The sequence below is a fragment of the Pleurotus ostreatus genome (assembly GCF_014466165.1).
Source record: "Pleurotus ostreatus strain PC9 chromosome Unknown scaffold_6, whole genome shotgun sequence".
NCBI classification, from domain to species: domain Eukaryota; kingdom Fungi; phylum Basidiomycota; class Agaricomycetes; order Agaricales; family Pleurotaceae; genus Pleurotus; species Pleurotus ostreatus.
Window position 1 is genome coordinate 866,128 of NW_023503161.1, and position 22,182 is coordinate 888,309.

General features: G+C 50.0%; 10 protein-coding genes across 10 annotated transcripts; 7 read left to right on the forward strand and 3 right to left on the reverse strand.

Annotated features, from left to right (window-relative positions):
• Positions 1-2,541: 2,541 nt before the first annotated feature.
• Positions 2,542-3,312, forward strand: PC9H_008538 (uncharacterized protein; the record flags this gene model as incomplete). Its single annotated transcript, XM_036778047.1, has 1 exon — positions 2,542-3,312. The coding sequence occupies one exon, from the start codon at positions 2,542-2,544 to the stop codon at positions 3,310-3,312; it is 771 nt and encodes a 256-aa protein (XP_036629475.1).
• Positions 3,313-4,105: 793 nt separating this feature from the next.
• MTG1 (Mitochondrial GTPase) lies at positions 4,106-5,827 on the forward strand (the record flags this gene model as incomplete). Its single annotated transcript, XM_036778048.1, has 7 exons — positions 4,106-4,271; positions 4,338-4,471; positions 4,531-4,633; positions 4,711-4,824; positions 4,883-5,059; positions 5,148-5,228; positions 5,322-5,827. 7 exons carry the CDS (start codon positions 4,106-4,108, stop codon positions 5,825-5,827), a joined length of 1,281 nt encoding a protein of 426 aa, XP_036629476.1.
• Positions 5,828-5,965: 138 nt separating this feature from the next.
• Positions 5,966-6,525, reverse strand: RPB11 (DNA-directed RNA polymerase II core subunit; the record flags this gene model as incomplete). Its single annotated transcript, XM_036778049.1, has 3 exons — positions 5,966-6,272; positions 6,328-6,417; positions 6,473-6,525. 3 exons carry the CDS (start codon positions 6,523-6,525, stop codon positions 5,966-5,968), a joined length of 450 nt encoding a protein of 149 aa, XP_036629477.1.
• A 470-nt stretch (positions 6,526-6,995) lies between these two features.
• RPL28 (60S ribosomal protein L28) lies at positions 6,996-7,612 on the forward strand (the record flags this gene model as incomplete). The annotated part of the gene is made up of 4 exons (XM_036778050.1): positions 6,996-7,120; positions 7,174-7,392; positions 7,455-7,508; positions 7,567-7,612. The coding sequence occupies 4 exons, from the start codon at positions 6,996-6,998 to the stop codon at positions 7,610-7,612; spliced, it is 444 nt and encodes a 147-aa protein (XP_036629478.1).
• Positions 7,613-8,299: 687 nt separating this feature from the next.
• PC9H_008542 (uncharacterized protein) lies at positions 8,300-10,551 on the forward strand (the record flags this gene model as incomplete). Its single annotated transcript, XM_036778051.1, has 13 exons — positions 8,300-8,457; positions 8,535-8,574; positions 8,640-8,790; positions 8,857-8,987; positions 9,046-9,413; positions 9,470-9,668; positions 9,731-9,793; positions 9,841-9,889; positions 9,941-9,961; positions 10,016-10,146; positions 10,200-10,238; positions 10,293-10,388; positions 10,438-10,551. 13 exons carry the CDS (start codon positions 8,300-8,302, stop codon positions 10,549-10,551), a joined length of 1,560 nt encoding a protein of 519 aa, XP_036629479.1.
• A 555-nt stretch (positions 10,552-11,106) lies between these two features.
• PC9H_008543 (uncharacterized protein) lies at positions 11,107-13,180 on the forward strand (the record flags this gene model as incomplete). The annotated part of the gene is made up of 6 exons (XM_036778052.1): positions 11,107-11,122; positions 11,172-11,273; positions 11,329-11,492; positions 11,542-12,357; positions 12,408-12,903; positions 12,960-13,180. 6 exons carry the CDS (start codon positions 11,107-11,109, stop codon positions 13,178-13,180), a joined length of 1,815 nt encoding a protein of 604 aa, XP_036629480.1.
• Positions 13,181-13,754: 574 nt separating this feature from the next.
• Positions 13,755-15,120, reverse strand: PC9H_008544 (uncharacterized protein; the record flags this gene model as incomplete). Its single annotated transcript, XM_036778053.1, has 8 exons — positions 13,755-13,784; positions 13,843-14,019; positions 14,072-14,088; positions 14,154-14,277; positions 14,360-14,680; positions 14,740-14,824; positions 14,878-14,963; positions 15,034-15,120. 8 exons carry the CDS (start codon positions 15,118-15,120, stop codon positions 13,755-13,757), a joined length of 927 nt encoding a protein of 308 aa, XP_036629481.1.
• A 306-nt stretch (positions 15,121-15,426) lies between these two features.
• Positions 15,427-16,730, reverse strand: PC9H_008545 (uncharacterized protein; the record flags this gene model as incomplete). The annotated part of the gene is made up of 8 exons (XM_036778054.1): positions 15,427-15,456; positions 15,510-15,689; positions 15,751-15,767; positions 15,833-15,956; positions 16,009-16,322; positions 16,384-16,460; positions 16,510-16,595; positions 16,644-16,730. 8 exons carry the CDS (start codon positions 16,728-16,730, stop codon positions 15,427-15,429), a joined length of 915 nt encoding a protein of 304 aa, XP_036629482.1.
• Positions 16,731-17,889: 1,159 nt separating this feature from the next.
• On the forward strand, positions 17,890-19,153 carry PC9H_008546 (uncharacterized protein; the record flags this gene model as incomplete). The annotated part of the gene is made up of 3 exons (XM_036778055.1): positions 17,890-17,980; positions 18,028-18,278; positions 18,329-19,153. 3 exons carry the CDS (start codon positions 17,890-17,892, stop codon positions 19,151-19,153), a joined length of 1,167 nt encoding a protein of 388 aa, XP_036629483.1.
• Positions 19,154-19,863: 710 nt separating this feature from the next.
• On the forward strand, positions 19,864-21,259 carry PC9H_008547 (uncharacterized protein; the record flags this gene model as incomplete). Its single annotated transcript, XM_036778056.1, has 7 exons — positions 19,864-20,173; positions 20,247-20,290; positions 20,342-20,373; positions 20,427-20,487; positions 20,542-20,865; positions 20,919-21,131; positions 21,191-21,259. 7 exons carry the CDS (start codon positions 19,864-19,866, stop codon positions 21,257-21,259), a joined length of 1,053 nt encoding a protein of 350 aa, XP_036629484.1.
• Positions 21,260-22,182: the final 923 nt, after the last annotated feature.

The following is a 22,182-nucleotide window of genomic DNA, read 5'->3' on the forward strand; positions in this document are numbered from 1 at the left end:
CGGACCCGCATCTGAATGTTAGACGGTGTTCATCCAGGCATTCGAGCTCCGTGAACAGCCAGTACGCCTGCTGCTGACATATGTACACCATGACCCGGCTCCACTAACCTGTAGATCAGTCCGGGTGGTTGCAATACTTGAACGAAGTCTACCGCCTTGCAGGGACTGGTCCGGACTTGATCCACGTGTGTTGGATGTAGAATTAGACCATAGTAGCATTTACATGCCGTTGATCCACGGCCTAGCCCTTGTGTTTGTATCGGTCGCCTCGAAAGCCTCATGGTATTGATGGGCCATTATGTGGTCTCGCTCGGGGCGGGACGATGGGTGTGGGGTTGACCCGTTGAGCCTTCTCACTGCGCCAAGATAAAATTTGTCGTAGATCAATGATGCCCGCTCTTAGATATGTTGAGCTTCGACGAAAGGTCCCCGGGGAAGCTAGGAGCTGGGTTAATTAATCAGTGAAGACGAGGGTATCGGTCCGTTTAATGAAGTCACTGGACAGCTGCGTCCGGGCGTCTGTGAGCTGGCGTTGGTCGTAAAGGCAACAGCCGATGCATTCTAGCTCCAGAGTCGATACCGGCGGCGTTCCAGAAGACGAGAGGTAGGTGCTTCATCAGCTGGCGGCCGCACTTACACGATGGGCGTGGCTCTCGTATCGTGCATTACAGAGATAATTTCCAGATCCGTTCAAGACAGGCGGGTACCAGGCGTTCGTCGTACAGCAAGTCGTCTTAGAAGCTGAGCGGCCAAGGCTACATTGGCAAACGAATGCGCTATGTGTGTGCGGAGCGCCCAAGATTAATCAGTTACCCCGTTGATCCCTTTGGTATGTAACTTTCCGCCCGGGGAACCAGAGGAAGGGGATAACAATGTTCGGGAAAAGTCCGATAGGTGGGAGGCTCCAGACATGTCGAAGTGTGAAAGACCAAAGATACGGTGGAGGGTCCCACGTATCAGTGTATTTGATCCTCAGCAGATAGCCAAGAAGCAAATGGGCCCGTAGAACCTCCGCTGGTGCGTATATAGGTCAACGGCAGCAACTCGGATAGATTGTAACGCGAACAGCTCGCTCCCGCTGGAATGCTATGACTGCACAGTAGTACAGGGAATGTGTATAAAGCGCCCGGCGACGCCTCGGGAATCCTCTTGTTGTGAAGGGCGCTGCACGGTAGCTCATAAAACCTAGAACGGATGATGCGGGTGGATCGTGACTTCATAGAAGTCAATGAGCGTGAGCACAGGGTGGCCCTTCTATTCATTTTCAGCCGGACAGAAATAAAATAATTTGTCGATTACGTGTTGTCCTAGTCTCGGGGACAGAGCGGCGATTCTTCTTTGTGAAGTGGTTGTAATGCCAGCGAACAGGCCCGAGGCTGTAGCAACCAATCCGTGTGCATGGCAATATATAGAGTAGACCTCAGGCACCGACAGACTCGAGGTGTTCGTCAATACACAGAGGATGGGTTCGGTGAATGACCCACGCCCACCTCGCCGTTCCTGGTTTTGTAAAACAGGTTTAGAGGACCGGTAGGCCCTGGCTTGAATCCCAGGACGGAGCGCCAAGGGTCCGGTGAGCCTATTGATATCGATGATGGCGCTATGATGGGTAACATGTTGACGCTGGCTGTAGATAGCAGACCTAAGGAACTGCAGTTAGATATAATGAGATGGCGACATGAGACTTGGATGATCCTCAGAGGGACCGCAATTCTTACCGACTTCCACTGATACCTGGCGGTAATATGAATCGGCTAGATGCACGCCCTGTGAATTCCAAGGTGTGGCATCAGTAGATCATGGCCCCCAAATGATCATGGAGGTTCTGTGGGAACACCAAGTGTCACAATCAGGATTGCAGGGTTTGAGATGAAATACCCTTCCATAAACGCATCCAGGTATGATCTGGAGCATGTGGAGAGGACGAGTTTAGTTTATCAATCGATCTCTGGCCGACTGACAGGGGTTTCTGTGTTATGGAGGAAAAGGCTAGTGGGCCGCTGTGGGAACGGCGGCGAAGCCGAGAATATGGGCCTTCTCCCATTCTTCAGGTCAAAACAAGGAACCCCATTGGCCGATCAGAATTAACCTTGATTAGAAGTAAAAGGTGCGAGCTGAAGCATGAGGGCGCTCACAGCCAAATACGTCTGGTAGATACTAGAATTCTCTCGTCCACCAGGCTAGCCGGTACATGACTGGAAATCATTTTTTTAATGGACGGACGGCTGGATGACTGGTGTTCGCCTCGAGGGTGGGAGTGACTCAGACTGGCACTGAGTGGCTTCCTGGTCAAAAGAAAAAATTGGACCGGATTCGGAGGAAAAATACGAAGTAGATGCTGTACTTGATTGGAAGATCTAAGAAGGATCTTGAAACTGGAAAGTTCCTTCAGGGTGCACGTGCAACCCAACAGCCGTGTTTGTTGATGCTTCCTGCCGTAAAAGTACAACAAGCCACAATTGCTTCCAAACCACGACCTGCTCCACTGCGGGCTCCCCCCATTCACCTTTGAAAAACCCCACCCCTGGTCCATTCCTCATAATGGCCGTTTTGCTTCCCAAGTACCCATCACCCATGAATCCTGCAAAGTACTCTCGACGCACTGCGACCTCAGTCATGGCGGGCGCCTTCGATATACCACCACCGAGGGACGTGTTGACGAGCTTGTTAAATGGGGTTGGTCCGTATAAAGTCGTGGAGAAGGACGAGGAGCAGAGGCGCAACAGAAAGAGGGAGAAGAGGGAGCGCGAGCGGGAAAGGAAGAGGCAGAAAGCAGCGGGCAAACAACGCGAACCCTCATTCAGCGATCGTGGAATTAGTGCTCAGACCCCCGCGCAGGTGGCGAGCAGCAGCAGCAGCGTCGTTCCCGCCGTCCCCCAGCCGCCTACCGCCACCACATCGTCATTCTGGCGCGCACGACCTGCCATACACATTCCTTCTATGCCGAGGTCATTGTCTGTGACACCGCCACCGTCGTTTCCAATCCGCACGCCATCCACGCCAGCGTCGACGCCAGGGCCGGACGACTCATCCAGCACTTCGCGCACATCATCTAAGCGACCTAGGACACCCGATGATTTCGAGCCTATTGATACGGCACACGCGATGGGCTCCCCGCCGCCTTCTACTCCCAGACAACCTCGGAAGCGACGGGTGGCAGTGAAGAAAGGATGGAAGGGATGGGTCGAGGGCTCGCCACCCCCGTCGGAGAAGCTTATCAATCTCGATGCTGTGCCCGTACTGCAAGAACGCCGCACTCGCAGTGGCAAAAACTTCGACGCTATTGGTGTTGGCAAGGAAGGCTGGGTCTAGTGAGTCAATTCCCTAGGCTTCCAACGGCTCATTAATTATGGAACATTGCCGTTGTGTAGATCCTGCCCTCCATGAGTCAGTCGCCTAGATCTATCGATGTGTTCTCACCGCCATCATCCTATACCGCTAGCCGTCGTCGTCGGAGATGGTGATGCTCCCCCATCCTCTCACCAAAGACCTTCCATTTCTAACTCTTGTCACTGATATCCTGGCTGTGTATGTTTCATGGTGTTGTCAAATTCTTGCCCGTTTCTCCCGTTGCTTTGCCTTTGCCTCCGTCTGTATACGTGTCGCTCAATTTGGATAGTTTCTTGGTGCTTTTTATTCTTGCTTCATATATTCAAACAGCGGTTTCCTTCAGCAAACCCTGAGCAATAGGCAACCGCACACATGGCTTCCCTGTTCAAGTCTTTATTTCCTGTAGCTACAAGTAGAACTTTTTGGGATTTGAGAAATACAATGAATTTCAAAGTTGAACCACTAGCGAAGCGTCGGCAAAACCCTCACAGGTTGCCGTGCGTTGTCCTCTCCGTGGATTCTACCCAGGTGTACCGTCGTTCTCGGATGGGAGAAGCCAACTCAGCGAAGCGGAGGACGTCGGTTGAGCGGCAAGCGAATCAAACAACAGTAAATTGACAGTTTTGGGCCATGGGAACGTTTTCAACTTCGTTTCGAACGCCGAGAAAGCAACTTGAGCTGTTGGCGCACTAGAGCTAGGTAGGCCCCGTTGATCGTGTGCTCAGAGACTGTTCCATCAAGCGTTGCGCCGCGCCCCTACGTTGCCTCTTTAACGATGGCACTTGCTTGCGGACCCCTGCTTCCGCAGCCTCCATCATGGTTCCCCGGACACATGATGAAGTTCACGAGGATGCTTCCCGCCCTACTCACTCGGACTGATGTCGTTCTGGAAATCCGAGACTCGCGTCTCCCACTGACAAGTATTAATAGAACACTCGAGGGTATGCAACGAACATGGCGGCATTCATGGTTTCATGAGTATCACGTAATTAACTTAGATGTTTTAGGTGCGCTACGGAAGTGGCGGGCAGAGCGCGGCTGGAGCCCTCACGATCCCACTCTACGCGTGTCTGCGAACTCTCCATGTGAACGAATCATTGTTTTCAACAAAAGCGATCAAGTTCCTGAGTGGGGCATGGAGGTACAATTCATTATCACTTCTCAAGTTACTGAATTGAATTGACCCTTACGTTTGTTTAGCCGTTCCGACAGTCTATGTCAGCTAGATTCCCCGGGCAACAATTTATGTTTGCATCGCTTCATAAGCCACGCCATATACGACAACTCAACCAGAGTCTAGTAAGTATGTCAAAACCCAGCCTATTTATTGCGCTATCTCAGCGCCTACGATCTGGTATTCTAACCATCAAATTACTTCAGACATAGCAAAAGAGTATCCACATAACACCGAACTGAATGTCCTGGTCATTGGTATGCCCAATGTCGGGAAATCGACGCTGCTAAATGCCCTGCGGAATATGGGAATTCAAGGCCGTGTGTACCCCCGCAGATGATTTTTCACCGTCAACTGACGGTTCTCTTGCCCGTCTAGCCACACCAAAAGCATTTCAAACTTCAGCCCAACCAGGGCTGACCAGGGCGCTTTCTACGAGGCTGAAACTGTCTCTGGAACCTCCTGTCTATGCTTTTGATACCCCCGGCGTCATGCTGCCTTATCTTGGGCAAGGCCAAACGGGGGCAGAAAGAGGTGTTAAGCTAGCTCTAATCGGTGAGCGGCTCTCGTACGACCCCACAAGGCCCCGGATCTAGCCTCTAGCCCTCCACAAGTATAGCACGCTGACTGCGTAGATCATCAGCGGGCATCAAGGAAGGCATGTACGACATGGAAACATTGTCAGCATATTTGTTGTACCGGCTGAATGTTCTGAATCCCATTTGTGAGTTTCTCTACTTCTTTTTTGCTCTCCGCCGGGTTTTGACGCCTTCTCACTGAATATCTGGATCACTTACCGTTGTATCGGGTATTTCAGCTCCCGCGTACCTAACACTTCTTCCTCAAGGGAGTGCACCCACAGTGGATCTAGAGGAATTCTTGACACTGCTCGCAAAGCGTATGGGGATGGTGAGACGGGGAGAAGGCTTCGATCTCTCACGAGCAGCCGCCTACTTTGTGCGATGGTGGCGTGAAGACGGCGCCACCATCTATGCCCAATCAACTATCAGCTCACCGTCCCAGGAAGTCAAAGAAGGTCCCGATTTTCAAATTCATCACCCAGCCAATAGCTTATTTCCATTTGCTATCCGTCTAGGTATTTGCGGTTGGGGCTTTGATCTACAGTGGTCTATGAATCCAGGAGAGGTACTTACTACCGCGGTCGTCCAACAAAAGATGGATGCTTGCATAGGAGAATACCTCCAAAGGGTCGAGCGAGAAGAGAGTGACGAGGATGCTATCAGCCCTACTCAACGAAAGAAGAGGGCTATGATAGAAGAGAAGCGCCGACGAGCAGCAAAGTGGTCACATCTTAAGACTTAAATTAAGTAGCTTATCATCCATCATCTTACCCCTTCTACAGTTAGAGTCAGTATACCTAGTATGATGTTACCCACCGAACTTGTTTTCGCTTATTCGTTTCGGGGCATTCAAATATAATGGGACCAGGTAACATATACATCAGAAGTCAAGATAATCCTTGCCTTCCGACCAACCTCCTCCACCGCCGTAGGGGTCGTCGCCCCCTGCCGTGGGTCCCCCTGCAGCGTTCGACCCAGTAGCACCGTCCGCATCCTTGAAAGCAAACTCCCGTTTGAATTTCACTTCCAAGTCACCCACCATTTTTATGAGGTCATTACAAGCAGTTTCGAGGGCAAATTGTGGTGTGATTGTCCCATCCGTTTGGACCTTGATTATAAAATATGGTTGGAGAGGATGGGGAACTTTGTATCCGGCAAAGAGAACCGATGGCATGGAGAGCAATTGTCTTAGGATTGTGTCGGGCTTTTATCAATGATGAAGAGTAAAGTACAATTACTCACGCGCGAACCATGTTCCCTAGTGTATGATCCTGCTTGGCAATTCTTATTGTCGCAGCATTTGGGATCTTGGTGTCTTCTGTAACCTCTACTCTGTATTATTGGTTTATTGAATGATTTGAGACATAGTTCATCGCGTTCTACTAACGGATTTTCTCCTTCGTCGAGAACAAACAGCTCGTGTCGATTTATGGCGTTCATTAGGTCAGGTTAGAAACGAAGATAAATTGGTTGATAACTTGGGTGTGGCGTAGTGCAAGGGAGGAGTAACCCCGGAGTGTGACAACCTTTCGCTTGCGTGACGCATCTGACTAAGGCTTCCCACGCTTCACCACCCTCACAAGTCATCTAACGAGAGTGCGCACAAGGCTACCGTAAATCAACACTCCTCAAGGTCAGCATATTCTCCGTTATTTTGTCGCAGGCTTCACTCGCATCGGCTCATACGTGTATAACATGACTGCTGGAGTCATAATGGCCCTCGCAAAGTGTTTAATTTGGGTGGATGGACAAAATTTGGGTTGGATGACGCTTGGACGGAAATTCATCACTTCGCTTCCTGGAGGCCATAATCCGCAATTCATAGGCGATATGGTCAGAGGACCCGCGAGTGGAGGAGACGGCATTGCGATCAAGTTACTGACCTGTCCTTCTTACAATTCTACTAGACTATGCCTACCCATCTCTCCAAGACCCGCAAGCATCGTGGTCATGTCTCCGCCGGCCACGGTCGTGTAGGAAAGCACCGCAAGCATCCGGGTGGTCGTGGTCTCGCTGGTGGTCAGCATCATCACCGGTATGCACACAATACATCTCTCTAGGATACTCTAATTATTGGGCTCAAAATAGTACCAATTTCGATAAGTACCATCCTGGTTACTTCGGTAAAGTTGGTATGCGCCATTTCCATCTCACCCGCAACCAATTTTGGCGACCGATCATCAACATCGACAAGCTCTGGAGTTTGGTGCCCGCAGAGGAGAAGAAGGGCTTGACGGAGGCATCCGATGTCGTCCCAGTGATCGACACCCTGCTGCACGGCTATGGAAAAGTATTGGGCAATGGACAGTGCGTTCCGTTCCATTGTTGCTTCGACGGTGACCTCATTTACGCCCGACCTCGTTTCATAGACTACCCAAACTCCCATTCATCCTAAAAGCCCGTTCCGTATCGCAAATCGCCGAGTACGTTTCTGTGCCATCTAGTAATCGCACACGTCTAAATATTGTTCGTTTATTTTAGGCAAAAAATCAAGGAGGCTGGCGGCGTTGTCAAGTTGATTGCATGAGCTTCCTGTCTTCTTCTTTTCTGATTCTCATGTATTCATGCCCCATCAATATGCTCATTATGCAATTTTGGCACGGCGGGTTACTGTGGGCGAGACATGGTTTCTTTCGAGTGAGAACGCAAGAAACAACGTGGCTGACTCGAGACCTTTCTCCTTCCATCGAACCTTCCTTACAAGTAATATTGTTCCCATTGATTCATATCGCACGTTCATACTTCTCGAGGGTACATTCACATGATATAGAGAGTGCATGCAGCCTAGTTCTAGGATTCCCACCGAGTCTCCGTTGAGCATAGAATGTCGGGTATGTTCGCTCAATGTGCTCCTTCGGTGACAACGTCGACAACAAGAGTGAAAATAAGCAACTGATTATAAGAGTACAAACGTTCGCAGGCTGTTCATCTATGATCTGATAGAACTTCCCTCTAGGCTCTGAGCAAACGACTACGATATGCCAAGCTCACTTTACCAGTCTATTAACGGCGCGACAGTATCTTGGCGGGGCTTTCAAGATACCTCTTCTGTGAATGCATCACGGCATCACCTATCGTACCTTTCTCACGACCTCCATTACGTTCAAGATCCTTGTTCGGTTGGCTTTTTACCCCATAATGCAGACAGCCAGGAAATGAGGACGTCGTTATGATATAAGGGTTTGTTTAATATTGCTCGGTCCCCTCTACTACCATGACCCCACACCTGAGCGTATTTGCCATCGCGTCTGGCGTCTTTGTTTTTTGCTTATCGAGGATATGGCGCATCAGCAAGCGAGAGAAAGGTTTGCCGCCCGGGCCACCAACAAGATTTATCTTTGGAAACGTTACTGATTTCCCTAAGGCTTTTCAGTAAGTCTCCCATGGGAACTCCTTATTTGTGGCGTCCGCGAAGAATAGCTAACGTGCTTCTCTCAATACGTTCCTAGGCGTGACCAGTCTGCTCAGACATATGGCGATGTGTACTCGGTGAACGATAGATTGACATGAGGGACCTAGGAGCCGTAGACGGGGGCTAACGCATACATCCATAGCTTCAAGTCTTCAATTCCACCTTCGTAATTATGGCGAGCGCTGCCGCGGTCAAGGCTATCATGGACAAGCAGGGGCAATGCACGGGCAATCGCTTAAAGACTTTTATGGCAACAAGAATATTAGGACAGCACCTCATAACCGAGAATACGGGTCCGTTACCTTGATGAATCCAACGGATTTTCAGTGCGCGCCTGCAATTTACTTTCTTCCTCGCAGACTCCCGACTGTGGAAGACTGGCCGTAAAGCAGTCCGTATGTTCCTCGATTCGGACACCACTCTCGCTCGCTCCCCCGCTTATCAAGCTGAGTTCGCCCAGTTCCTAGTCGACATCCTCGACTCTCCTCAAGTAAGTTGAACTTGTTTTGTCATCAGAAACGCTGAATTTCAACGAATTATGCTGTTAGAACTTATTTTCCCATACCAAGCGTACATCAGTGTCGTTAACGACATCTTTTGTTTACGGGAAAAGGTTAACGGTGTACGAAGGCTCAGAAGCTGAGAAATTCTTTGAAGCAGTTCAGCTACTGAATGATACATTGAATCCCGCCAACCATCCACCGATCGACCTCCTCCCGGTGCTACAACATGTACCGGCGAGATGGACATCGTGGAAAGGGCGCTGCGAACGAGTCAAAGCAGAGCGCAATGATCTATACGGAGGATTGTTCCGAGGATGTACAGAATCCCTCACATCTGAGACCTCCTCTAGTTCGTTCGTTGGGTGCATGCTCAAGAATCTAGACAAGCTAAATATGACCGTGAACGACGCCAGGTATATGTCGGCATGCTCATTCTGTTCTACATATCCTCAAATTTCTCTCTATTCAGATCGATTGCCGATGCTTTCATGGATGCTGGTGGTGATACGTCCGCTGTGTTTATCCTGATATTCATACTGGCCGTAATGAACAATCCATCTTGTCAAGCGAGGGCGCAAGCTGAATTAGACCTACTCGTTGGTGGAGACAGGATGCCAACGTTGGATGATTTGCCTAGCCTACCCTATATCAACGCGGTTATCAAAGAGGTAGGCGTATTCAGTGCTAACGGAGGTGACAGTGGATCCTCATAAGGTGTGAAATTCGACAGGTCCATCGAATCTGCCCGGTCGTTCCGTTTGGATTACCACATCAGAGCGCTCACGACTTACAGGTGTGCTTATCCTCCATTTGCTCTGCTTTTATGCTAAACTTTCTCAGTATAAAGATTACATCATCCCTAACGGCACTGTATTAGTCGTTAACCTTTGTGAGTATATTTATACAACTGGAACGGCTCCATAATTTACGCATTACTCAGGGGAAATATATCATGACCCACGTATGTTTGGGCCCCATCAACGACTGTGATGATGTTTTTACTATTGGTTCGCAGGGCTATTCGAAGACCCGGAGTCGTTCAAACCGGAACGCTATTTAAACTCTCAATTCGGGTTCAGGGAAGATATCGAGATAGATATTGATACTGATGGTTTCCGTGATAACTTGTCCTTCGGTGCTGGAAGAGTGAGCTCTCCGTACTAAACTCATCAATTCTTCTCAATTTAATTCCCCCAAAGCGTATCTGTCCTGGTGAATCCATCGCGATGGCGACAATTGTGCGTACTCCACGACGAAGTCACAGGCTGGGCACTAAATAGTATGATAAATAGAGTGCCAACGTCATGAATCTACTATGGACCTTTACGTTTTCTAGGGATGAATCGGGCACAGGAAACATAGGTATTGACGCGTTTGAGCCCGTTCAGGTATCTCCACCTCCCAAAGTCCATTGAGAGAATGCTGATTGCTGATTAGATTGGTGTTTCATTCAAACCGAGACCATTTACCTGCAACGTAGTCGTCCGAGATGATAAGAGGCAGGCAATCATCAGAGATCTTCATGCCCATATGTGTGCATTTTCAGCGTAACCCTTTACGATGTACGTTGTAGTAAGGGCGGTAGGGTCTAGGGAGGTAAATGATATCACGGAGTTTGAACTGGGACGACCCGCTTATCTAAGTATCAGTCCGTCATTCCCACGACCCATAGGATAATCACAACAGTAAGCATCTATATTTAGCAAGGAATCCTTGTCCTCAACCACCACTTCCATTCGCCCGGCGCGGACAGAATCCAGCAATTCCAAGAGCTTGAGTGTCGAGGGAATATCAGGAAAGTAGGTATTGTACGCGACTACGGGATTTCATCCGTTATGGTGGTATCAGACTGAACGGATGTGCATATATAGGGACAAATCACCTGCTGCACAAGTACATCCACAACTGCGGACTCGACGGATATCAGTGCTTCCCGTAACCGCTCCAGGATATTTCAAGCTTGCGAGGGAGCGGTGCCACGGTGTCACTGTATAAGGTAAGTGTGGAAGAACCGCCTTACCGGAATCCTATCCCATTATACATCATTTTCCCAGACTGTCTCGTTCTTAAGTCCTACTTTCACTTTGGCTCCTCAACTGCAAAGCCATGTTCAGCACTTGGTGTGAGTCCGAGAGATCGTTCGAAGTCCGTGTCATTGATCTTCCACGTAGACCAAAGCCACATCCAACGAACTTTGGCCCGACAAGATCAGAATCCACCTCTGCGACCAGCACGGGGTCCATCTACGCAACCTACCATGGCAGGGACTCAAGGTATTCCCCTTTATCCTCCTCTACAAGCGGTGGCGTTGAATCGGACCTGCGCTAGGGAACAAAGATGGCGACATCAAGACCAAGTACGAGTCGGTATTTGGACCTAATATAGGATCAGTCAACAACGGTCCCGCTTGGACTCAAATCAAGGAGAAGAAAGTACTAGTAGACGAGCTGACAGCTGACGTGGTCCAAGGATGGATAGAGAAGAGTAAAGATGTGCGTATGTCATGACTCCCGCTGTGTAACATGTACTAACCGCTCCCAGACAACCCAACCGACTACCACCCTCCAAGCACTTGTCAATCTTAAGCGACCGACTCTTCGACTTTCCCCCTTAGCACCGTCGAACGAAGCTACTGACGACAGTGGGGACATTAATCATCACCACCACCATCATGGTCTTGAGTTTGAATTCGACTGCGATGCCCCAAAGTGTGGTATCTATGTGCATGTTCACCTCCTGCCCGAACATCCTGAGGCTACCGGTCCCTCTTCAACTCCGACCAAAATCCTTGTCTACGAAAGTATCGTAGAAGGCGGGTTTGGGAAGGCCCTCAAGATTTCTGATGGGGCCATTTTAGAACTCGGGAGGTACGATGTTGAGCAGGTTCAGGCTGAATCAAAGTTGGCAGAACAATCGGACACCGATGCCGCGGACAATACAATACCTGCAGAAGGCGCTGTAGCAGCTACTTCCGAAAGCAACGCAAACTCTCGCCATGCTCGCCGGCGTTTCACCAACTTTCACTTCCGCCGCCGCACCCATGTTCAGAATCGTAGTGTTGCGGGTCCGGCGCTCGCCGTATTGGATGCGGAACCTGCTGGTTCACCAGGGTCTAATACCGCTGCTGAGGACGGGGAGAAGGACAAGAAGGACAAGGAACAAGATAAGCAAGGTGCCCGTGTAACCATTAGATTGGCTGCGTTGGACGAACAAGGAGCCGAGCTTAGCTCTCCTAATGAACAAGTCACATACCTCCATATTTTTAGGTTCGGGGTCAATCCAGCCCTTGCTGACGGTGCGGATGCGGTAGAAGACACGCGGCCATGGGTCGTTAAGGTCGTTAAACGAGAAGCGACGGTGAGCGCGATGTCTGCACGCAGTACAGCGTGAGGTACTAATTGACATAGATTGGTCCTCATACATTTCAACTCCACGAAATATTCGGTCTATCGTCTTCGTCGAAGGCCTCTCACACCCCCGCTCCCACTGCCCCACTTCCAACTGCTTCTCCCGTATCCCACACGTACCCACCAACTACCACTCCCTCCGCCACCACTCCTCCCGTTGATGGGCACGATGAAGAGGATCCATCTTCCGAGTGTTTAGTCTGTCTGTCTTCTCCACGGGAAGTCGTTCTCCTTCCTTGTCGACACCTTGTCGCGTGTAAAGATTGTGCCGTAAACATGGTCGAGTTTGGTGCCGGTGGAAATATCACTCAGACGGAGGAACCGGCAGCTGCTACCAATGGAACAGAGGCAAATGATGACGGTAATAATCAAACCGGCGAGACGGCCGAAGTGGCTGGCGCCCATGTTCCTCCTACACTTATGACACCACCTCCGCCCGTCACTGCCCGTCGCAAGCGCAAGCCAAAAGGGTGGTTTTGTCCGGTGTGCCGACAACGTAAGTTTTGGTCGTATTCTTCCGTTGTTGCTGAACTCAAGTCCATCGTGACATAGCGTATACATCACTACTTAGGCTAACGACCTCTCCTTTGCCTCCTCGGCTTCCGAGCACCGAGGAAGGGGAGAATTCGACAAGCACTCAGCCGGCAACTGCCCCAGGAGAGACACCTCCTACTCGCCCTGGCTTCTCGTTCCGACCATCTTTCTTGAGGACCTTCCCAAGATCGCCACCGATGGGAGACGTAGAAAACCAGATTGGGCCTGTGCGAGCATGAGTGAGATCGTAGTGCCACTGCTGCATATGTTACGACATCGGGGGATGCTGGAGCTCTCGTATGGACATATTGGTCTGAGCCTCCGGTTTTTCTCCTTGGAATCGTGGATAGTATTTATTATAATTTGTTCGCTGATTCGCTGCCAGACGCGCGTACGTTTTGTGTATTTCCTATCTCCTTTCTGTAAAAATAGTTGGGTCTATCTCGTCGCTTTCTTGCTTTTACGACTCATTGTCATGTACTTCCCCGTTAATTCCTGTCCGAGCCTTGGTCAACGGCTAGGCCCCGACATCATCATGCCACACCTAACTAACTATCACCTACGTTTGTCGTCGTCGGGTTGTTCATATGGATATCACACAATTTTTTTTGCCCGTCTGCAACGCGTAGCACAAAGCCACAAACAACTGGTTGTAGTCCTAAACACAACTGCTGTTGAGAGTTTCGGTAGATAAATAGTACCAATAAATCTATGCGAACGACGACGACAGATACGACGACAGATTCCACAAGCCCAACATCCAACATCAAATGAAGTAGAATGAATTGCCGTACTACACAACCTGTACTAATATTAGTACGAAGAGGGATGTTTCAACAACGACTGTCAGTGGTATCTGTTAGACATTTTATCGCGCAAGTAGACAAGAAGCTGAACTCACGCCGCCGTCAATGAGCACTGTTTCTCCGTTGACATAATGATTGGCTACGAGGAACAAAACAAGCGTCCCCATATCCACTCTGGAACCTAGAGACCCGGCGGGTGTTTCAAGAGGCCATGGCGTATCGGGTGGGATGTGAGATATTCCCAGGTCGTCCGCCTTGTCCCGACTAACCATCTGGCGAGCCCCAGTGAGTAGGATCCAGTGTCAAAGAGAGGCTCGTCCTTACCTCAGTTGGGAAAAGACCTGCCAAGAATAGAGTCAGGCGTTCATGCACACCAGTTATTACATGGGCGTGGGGAGTTACATACCTGGCGCAATACCATTGACGCGTACCCCAAGAGGCAAAAGCTCGTGAGCCAGCGATGAAGTAAAGTGACCGATCGCACTCTTCGAAAAGAGGTACGGGAACGAGAAAGCAGCGGTGGCAGAATCCTGAAACAAAGCCACAATTTATATCAGTCGATCTGCAGTCCCTGTATGCCGTCAAAGCACCCAATTAATGAAGACCGTTTACCTTTGACCAACCGTTCATACTGCTAGTCATTACAATTTGAGGAACGAACTTTCTTGCAGCAGGGATATCCGCATGTTTCCACTTTTCTAGGAGAGGGAGGAAGGCCAGGCTCATCCAATAAGGGCCAACAGCGTTTGTGCGTAATGTGTTATCGAACGACTCGGGATCAACAGCGTCGAATAGGTTGGCGACAAAGGTGGAGGCGGTGGGCTCGGTGGGTCGCACGAAGCTCCCCTGGCCACCTACTCCTGCATTGTTGAATAGTATAGTCACGTATGGTTCTCGTTTACCAATTTCGAGGCTAAGGCGTGTGGCCTCAGACTGAACGTCAAAAGCACTTGATTAGTACTGATATTCCGAGGACCACGGACGCAGACAACCTTCAGTCGGATGTCACCTTGCAAGCCATACATCTTTCCTCTTCCAGGGTGGTTGTCGCACGCTGCATTGTAAATATCTGTTACTCTAATCAACAGGGTCAGCGTAACGCCCATCCAAAAACGGTACTTAGAACATACTTATCGAGATCATTTTGATTCGGACCAATAATATATACTGTCGCGCCGTTTGCAACCAAAGTGGAGCTGATCATCATTCCAATTCCCTACGCGACGTGTGAGCAAGAGTCCTAAAGCCAATAATCTAAATCAGAAACAGAAGCCTGATGAACCCACAGTTCCGCCGCCGGTCACCACGGCCACCACACCGCGCAGATCGAAGAGGCTCCTAGCATTTAGTTCGTGCAAGATGTTGTCGGCCATCGCGCTTGATGAAAATGGAAAGATGGAAACGATATAGATGGATGGTTCGGGAAATACATTTATATAGAGCAAGGCGAAACCTCGCGTGCACCCAGAGTCTTGTTTCATGACGATGATGGGGCGCCAGGATCAAAAGACGGATAAGTTCTTGGGGATTGGTGGTCGTAGTCAGCAAGGGACCATGGGGAAAGGTGTACTTCGGGGAGTAGGACCTGCCCGAGATCTGAAACGGAGCCCGCACCCAAGCCAACTCATGATTCAGCGACGAAGCAATTTTAGAGGAGTACATAAAGTACACTGTTTATCCTAGTATGAAGAAGAATGCTTGAGAAGGGTCTAGAGATGTCAGTCAGGTTGCAAATAAGAATGACAGGCCACAATGAACTTACTCCTCCATCAATGAGCACAGTCTCACCGTTGACAAAATGATTTGCCACCAAAAAGAGGGCGAGCGTGCCGATGTCTACCCTCGTACCACCCGTGGATCCAGCAGGTATCTCAAACCCCCACCGAGTGCCAGAAGGAATGTACGAAACTCCGCAGTCGTCTGACTTCTTCTTGATGGACATCTAATGGAGTTTGTTGAGTAAGCTAGGGCGGCTCCGCGTCGAAGAAGCAGATAACTTATACCTCGGACGGAAAGAGGCCTATAACGAGTATTGGGATTGCCATGAGATCCAGTTGATCTAGCATGTGCAGTATTGGCACATACCTGGAGCTATCCCATTAACTCGTATTCCGAGAGGGAGGAGTTCGTGCGCCAGAGTAGATGTGAAATGCCCAATAGCACTCTTGGAGAACAGATAAGGGTAAGAAACACCTGACGTCGCCGAGTCCTGTTGCAAGAAGTGAGTTCATGCACAAGAACTACCTCGAAACATGGAACACCTTTGTCCAACCATTCATACTGCTAGTCATAATGATCTGAGGCACAAACTTTCTCGCTACCGCGTCATCGGAGACCTTCCACTTCTCTAAGAGAGGCAGGAAAGCGAGACTCATCCAATATGCACCCACTGCGTTCACACGCAGTGTATCGTCGAAGATATCTTGGGTCACCGGATCGAAGAACTCAGCAACAAACGCTGCAGCCGTGGCTTCGGAAGGCCTCTTGAAATTGCCACCGCCTACACCGGCATTGTTGAAAAGCACGGTGACATACTCCTCACGCTTGGCAATTTCGTCTGCAAGACGCTTAGCTTCTGTCTACACGGTCGTCAGCTATGACTACCTGCCTGCCGACATAAAAGCGCAGCAGTGCACTTGCCTTCAGACGAACATCACCTTCGATTCCATGAATTTTCCCTCGCGTAGACGCCCGGTTGTACGTATTGGCAACCCTGTTTTTCGTTACAGCCATTGGCGCTTACATTCGGAGAATACGAGTACCTGTCAAGATCTTCTTGCTTTGGACCGATGATGTACACCGTTGCACCGTTCGCAACAAGTGTAGAACTGATCATCATCCCAATCCCCTGCAAGCATTCATTATCTGCCTACTTGATGAAGTTGCAAGTACTTACTGTACCGCCTCCCGTCACCACTGCCACTACCCCCTGAAGATCGAACAGCTTTGACGCATTGAGTTCCTTCAAGATGGTATCCGCCATGGTGATTTTGCCGACAGTGTGATATCAAAGATATTTAAAACCAAGGGTGATATGAGTAATCGATACGGAGGGAATGTGGGACCACCAGTACGGCGTGTTCCCAGCTGTGAGAGATGCCCTTGTTGGCGGATTAGCTAAGGCACAAAGAAGCTCGAAGCTCAGTAATTAAACCAGAGCCAGATTCAAGGTTGCGGGACCCGGGGCACGGGCTTCGTAAATTCAAAGATCCCCGCAAGATTATCTGGACGATCTCAAGCGCGGGCCTGGTGACTTGCATTCGGAAGGCCCGGCCCTGGCAAATGTTACTATGCATTAAGCGGGTGTCCATAGATCCAAAGACGATTATGCACTGACCCAATGTATATACACCCTGCCTTCAACAATGAATGGTGCTGCATTCCACCGTAAAGATTATGGGATTCAGCGCCCAACCAACTTCGCGCGAGGCTTTGCTGAAGTCACCACTGCTATGATAGAAGCGCATATATGCACGGCATAGTTCTCAGCGCCAAACCTCGCCTGAAGGGAAAGGAAGTATGTCTTCTGGACACCAATGCATCGCGCCCTTCGCCGTGACTAGCGTTGCACTACGGTGGTAGCGACACGATTGAGACAGTCACAGGTCGCTCTATACACGACACGACACGATTGCTGCCTCAAATGTGACAAACGCGTCGACGAGGGCCATATTTGTCGTTTGGATAGATCACTATCGAGTTCGTCGACACTGAGTCATTAGAGGCACACGTATGCCTCCCCAGATCGCATCCTCTGGATTGAAATCCACCAATCGTGCCAAACGGCATCTACGCCCTCTCATGAGAATACGATATAGGAAGAAACCCCAAGCGACTCACCAGGCTACGAGAGCAGTAACATCGTTGTCCTTGACACAGCCTAGGGTCGACTTCGAAGAGATGGCGCCGAATCCACGTTCTGTCCAGTAGTCTCCCCTGCGACACGCATCTGACTTGGTTTCGCAGGTCGGATGCAATTCAGACTCGCGGAGAAGAAAGAGCAAGTTTGCAGGAGAGTCACACCTTGTCACACACTATTAGAGTCGTCACATCAGTGCCGGGGTCCGACTACTTCAATCATGTCTTCATCGTCGCGAACTCTGCCCACCAACTGCCCACGATCCTACATGAAAAAGTAACCAATGTTTGGGCCACGCTTCATTTTGCGCACGACCTCTGTTCCCCGTACGGGAAGCATTGACTACATGTATGCCGGTTTAAAAGGCGCAGATGGTGAGTGGGGTAGGCTCGCTCGATATTCACAAATTGACAGCTTCCAGGCGCAAAGGACATCATCGCCGCTATCCTAGATCGTCGCAATAATGATATCTCTCAACTCATCCTAAGCCATAACAGCCTGGCAGATGATGGATGTACACTCTTGTTTGAATTCTTGGCCTCGGATGCTGGTCGTAAATACCGCATACAGAAGATCAGCCTGAATTCGAACGGGATTAGAGACCGCGGGCTCGCTTCAATTGTCACTTTCTTGAAAGGAGACACTAGCCTGAAGGAGTTGTTCGTGCAAAATGTGAGCGACCGACTGGCATATCAAGAATGTGACTAATTATCCTCTTATAGAACGAATTTGCTTGCACGGATCCGTCCCTCGCAAAGTCTTTCGCGGAGGCAACGAACCTTTCATGTCTAGAAGTCTTGACCCTTTCCACTAATCGCCATTTGGGCGACCAATTCATAACCGACTACGCTCCATTCCTGGATTCCCCTTCGTTGAGGGAGCTCCATTGCTCCGCTATGGGAATCACCCATCGATCTGTTCCCATTCTTGTAGAATATTTCTCTTCTCCCTGCTGCCGTCTCGAAACCGTCAAACTCAACGGTAATTCCCTCGGGTTTCGTGGTGTACGCTCGGTGATTCGAGCGATCGAGCAGCATAATTATACTCTCACATCGGTAGAGATGTGGTCGAATAATGGGCCTGGAAGCGAAGTGGATAATAATGTTACGCAAGATGAAGACGACGATTTCCCGACCCACGGTACTTGGCAAGAAAATAACGCGGCATTAATTCCGATTATGCAGCGCAATGATCATTTAGGGAAGGCAACGCGCAAGGAAGCACTGGAATTGCTACGCCTCGCACGAACCCTTCTTCTGCCTTCTCATCGCATCGATCCATCGCTCGCAGTATTTCCCTTCACACAGCTTCCCACGGAGCTGCAAATATATGTGCTCGCCTTCTTGTCGCCTACTCTGTCCTCCTCTCAGCGCCATCGGATCTGCGCGTATGCATCTTCCTTTGCGACATTACCCCGTCGTTATGAACTGCCTGGAAATCCGTCTACATCTTCGTCTCACACTAATGCAGCATCAACCGCCGCGAAGGGGAAGTTGAAATTATTAAACTCTCTGGGGTGTTACTTTTATGAGCGAGAAGTATCGTAAATGTCTCCGCCATGATGATCGCCGTGAAGTGTAGCTACGGATCCACGCACGTCACCCGTCTCCATGTATCATAGGTGAGACTTTCTGTCCTCATAATTCCAACTATAAGTCTTCGAACTGTAGCTGATCGACGTATTACTTCCCGGAATGGGAGTAGTAATCACCATGTGATGTAATACATCAATGACAGCTGGTCCTTTCACGTTATACCGTATGGACTAGGATCTGACATCCAGCAGGTCATGGACATGTGAGTCCCTCCACCGCTTAACCGACTCTTTTGATGTCGCTGGGAAATTAGCGCGGGCCGTACCTTCAACAAACATTCGCCGCTCTCCCCGCCGCTCCGACGGTTCTGACAGTGCTTCGCTTCCCGCCGGGTCTCATGAGCTGCACCGTCTGTTATTCTATTGAACCGGATACTCGGTTGTGCTTCGGCGTCGTTTTGCCTATCGAGTCATCCTTGCTTTCACCAGTGATCTGCATTCCAATGGTCGTGTCGGCTCCTAGTGCGATATCAGCTAGTTTTATCCCACAATGGATCGCCGAAGTCTTAAGTTATGGGAGCAAGGCGCCAACATTGAGTCCTAGCGGACCGTGTAACTATGCCTTGCACACCCCATACTTGTCCAATATATATCCGATGGAGCCCCGGGACGAGGGCATAAATACGGGCTGTGTAGTGCGTTTCCGGTTTCAATCCCCGTTCAATGTATTCACCATTGCGATTCGTCCTCTCCCTAGTTTCTCTAGCCTCGTTATGCGCGGCGCTGACGTGGCGTGGGGCGGACTTTTCTTCCTTGGCAAATCTGGAAGGAGGCGGTCTTCGCTACAAGGATGGGGGTAGCACCGTGCCCTTTGAAACTATCCTAAGGAACCACGGTGCCAACATTGCTCGCATCCGCATATGGACAAGCACCAGCAATTCCCAGTACAGCCTGAACTATGGACTGGCGCTTGCGAAGAGAGCCCAAGCTGCTGGGTTGTCTATTTATGTCGATCTACATTACAGCGATACCTGTGAGTTTCCCGTCCCGAATCATTCCAGGGGATAGGCCCTCGATTCAAGACTGAACTGACTTGCATTTCGTAGGGGCTGATCCCGGACATCAATCAATTCCGAGTTCATGGCCAAAGGTAAGAGTGTGCCAATGATAATCATAAACACAACTCAAATTCCACTGTTAGGACCTTGCGGGCCTCAATACTCAAATTTGGACGTACGTGCATACTCTGAACGCCCTGTCGCGTTATACTGAGATCGACTCCCAAGGTATACCCGAGATGTTGTGAATGCCTTCACCAACCAAGGGACCCCAATCACCATGATCCAGGTGAGCCCATACGTCCTCCCTGTCCCACGAACAACCGTAACGTCACCTCGATAGATCGGAAATGAGATCAACGACGGAATGCTATGGCCTGTGGGACGAATCTCGACCAGCGGCTTCTCCCCTCTCTCGCAGCTCCTCCATTCAGCAGCCAATGGTGTCCGAGCGGCTTCCAGTTCTGTGCGGATCATGGTACATCTCGCTGATGGGTGGGATACGGGCACGATAAACTGGTTCTACGGCGGGATCTTCCTCCAGGGTCAATTTGCGCGCGAAGATGTCGATATCTTGGGATTCTCCTTCTACCCGTTCTACAATACTAGGGCCACATACGCAAACCTTGCAAATGGGCTACAAGCTGCGGTGTCTTTAGTTGGGAAGGTGAGCTCCAATTGATTGAGCGTAGCGAAGGCCTCGCGCTCAATTTGCTGTAGGATGTCATGGTTGTGGAGACAGACTGGCCGGCGACTTCGACGTGCAGCGCTACGATGAGTGAATCCTCCATCGCCAGGAGTGTATCAGGCCAGCAGACATGGGTCAACGGCATCCGCAATGTTCTGCAAAACGTTCCCAGCGGTCGGGGCATCGGTATCGTCTACTGGGAGCCCGGTTGGGTTGGAAACGCCAACTTGGGCTCGGGTTGTGCGGTAAAGATGTTCCCGCTGTTCATAAACCACAGATTCTGACGCTTCGGTTGTTGATACAGGACAACCTACTTGTGGACGGGTCGGGTAACACCAGGAGCTCAATAGCCATGTTCTCTGCCAACATGTAGATTGTACCGTCGATAAACATTGGAATAATGGGTCTGCGTATTGACGTGTTATCGTCTTGAGTCGCAGACGACATCAGCGAGTCAGTGACCCTCTTTCTCCACACTGCCCGGCAAGGGTGTCGAAAAACTAAACGATAACAATCATGGCTGCGGTGGAGGTCGATGCTCTGGTTCATGAATGGCAAAAAGAAAACAAAGGTGACGTGTATTCAGTTAGTACCTTTGTTATTTACTTTCGGTGCTGGCTGAAACTGGATGTTGACGGCAACATCATGTCACCCTTCGTCTTGACAAGCGTATTTTGTCGAGGCGCTTGTTCTCAGGGTTATTCCCATCCATTGTACGCTGAAGTAAGTACTTTCGAAGCACTCTCCAACCCTGATGCAAGTCGTATCCAGAGCACAGGGACGCGAACGTTAGAAAGGGACTCGTTCATTCTCCCCAACGACGTACAATGTGTCACGACAAGCCACAACCACGTCTCTACGCTCGACTCATTCATCATTGAAATTAGAACTCACACAGACTATGAGGGGATCGTGTATCGCTCATCGTTTGGTTTGTTTCAATGGCTTTCAACCCCTTGTGTCAAGCTCCAAGAGCACCAATAATCGACGTCAGGGCTCCTGTCAGCCTCCTATCTTGCCAGACGATATACATTGGCCTTTCATTGCAGTTATCTCCCAATTTATTCCCCATTATCATGGCATCAGGAGCAGCACAATACAGCCGAAACTGGGTGGGTATTACCTCTCCCCCCCTCACCCTGCTCTGCGAGTTGGACTTCTCATTGATGATTGATCTTAGGCAATTGCTTGCGTTGGAGCAATAAGTCTCGCCGCTGGAGGCATGTACGCCGCCGGCAGGGACACGAGAGCGAAGGAGGGCAATCACAAGTATGGTGAGCATCGATGGCCATTACG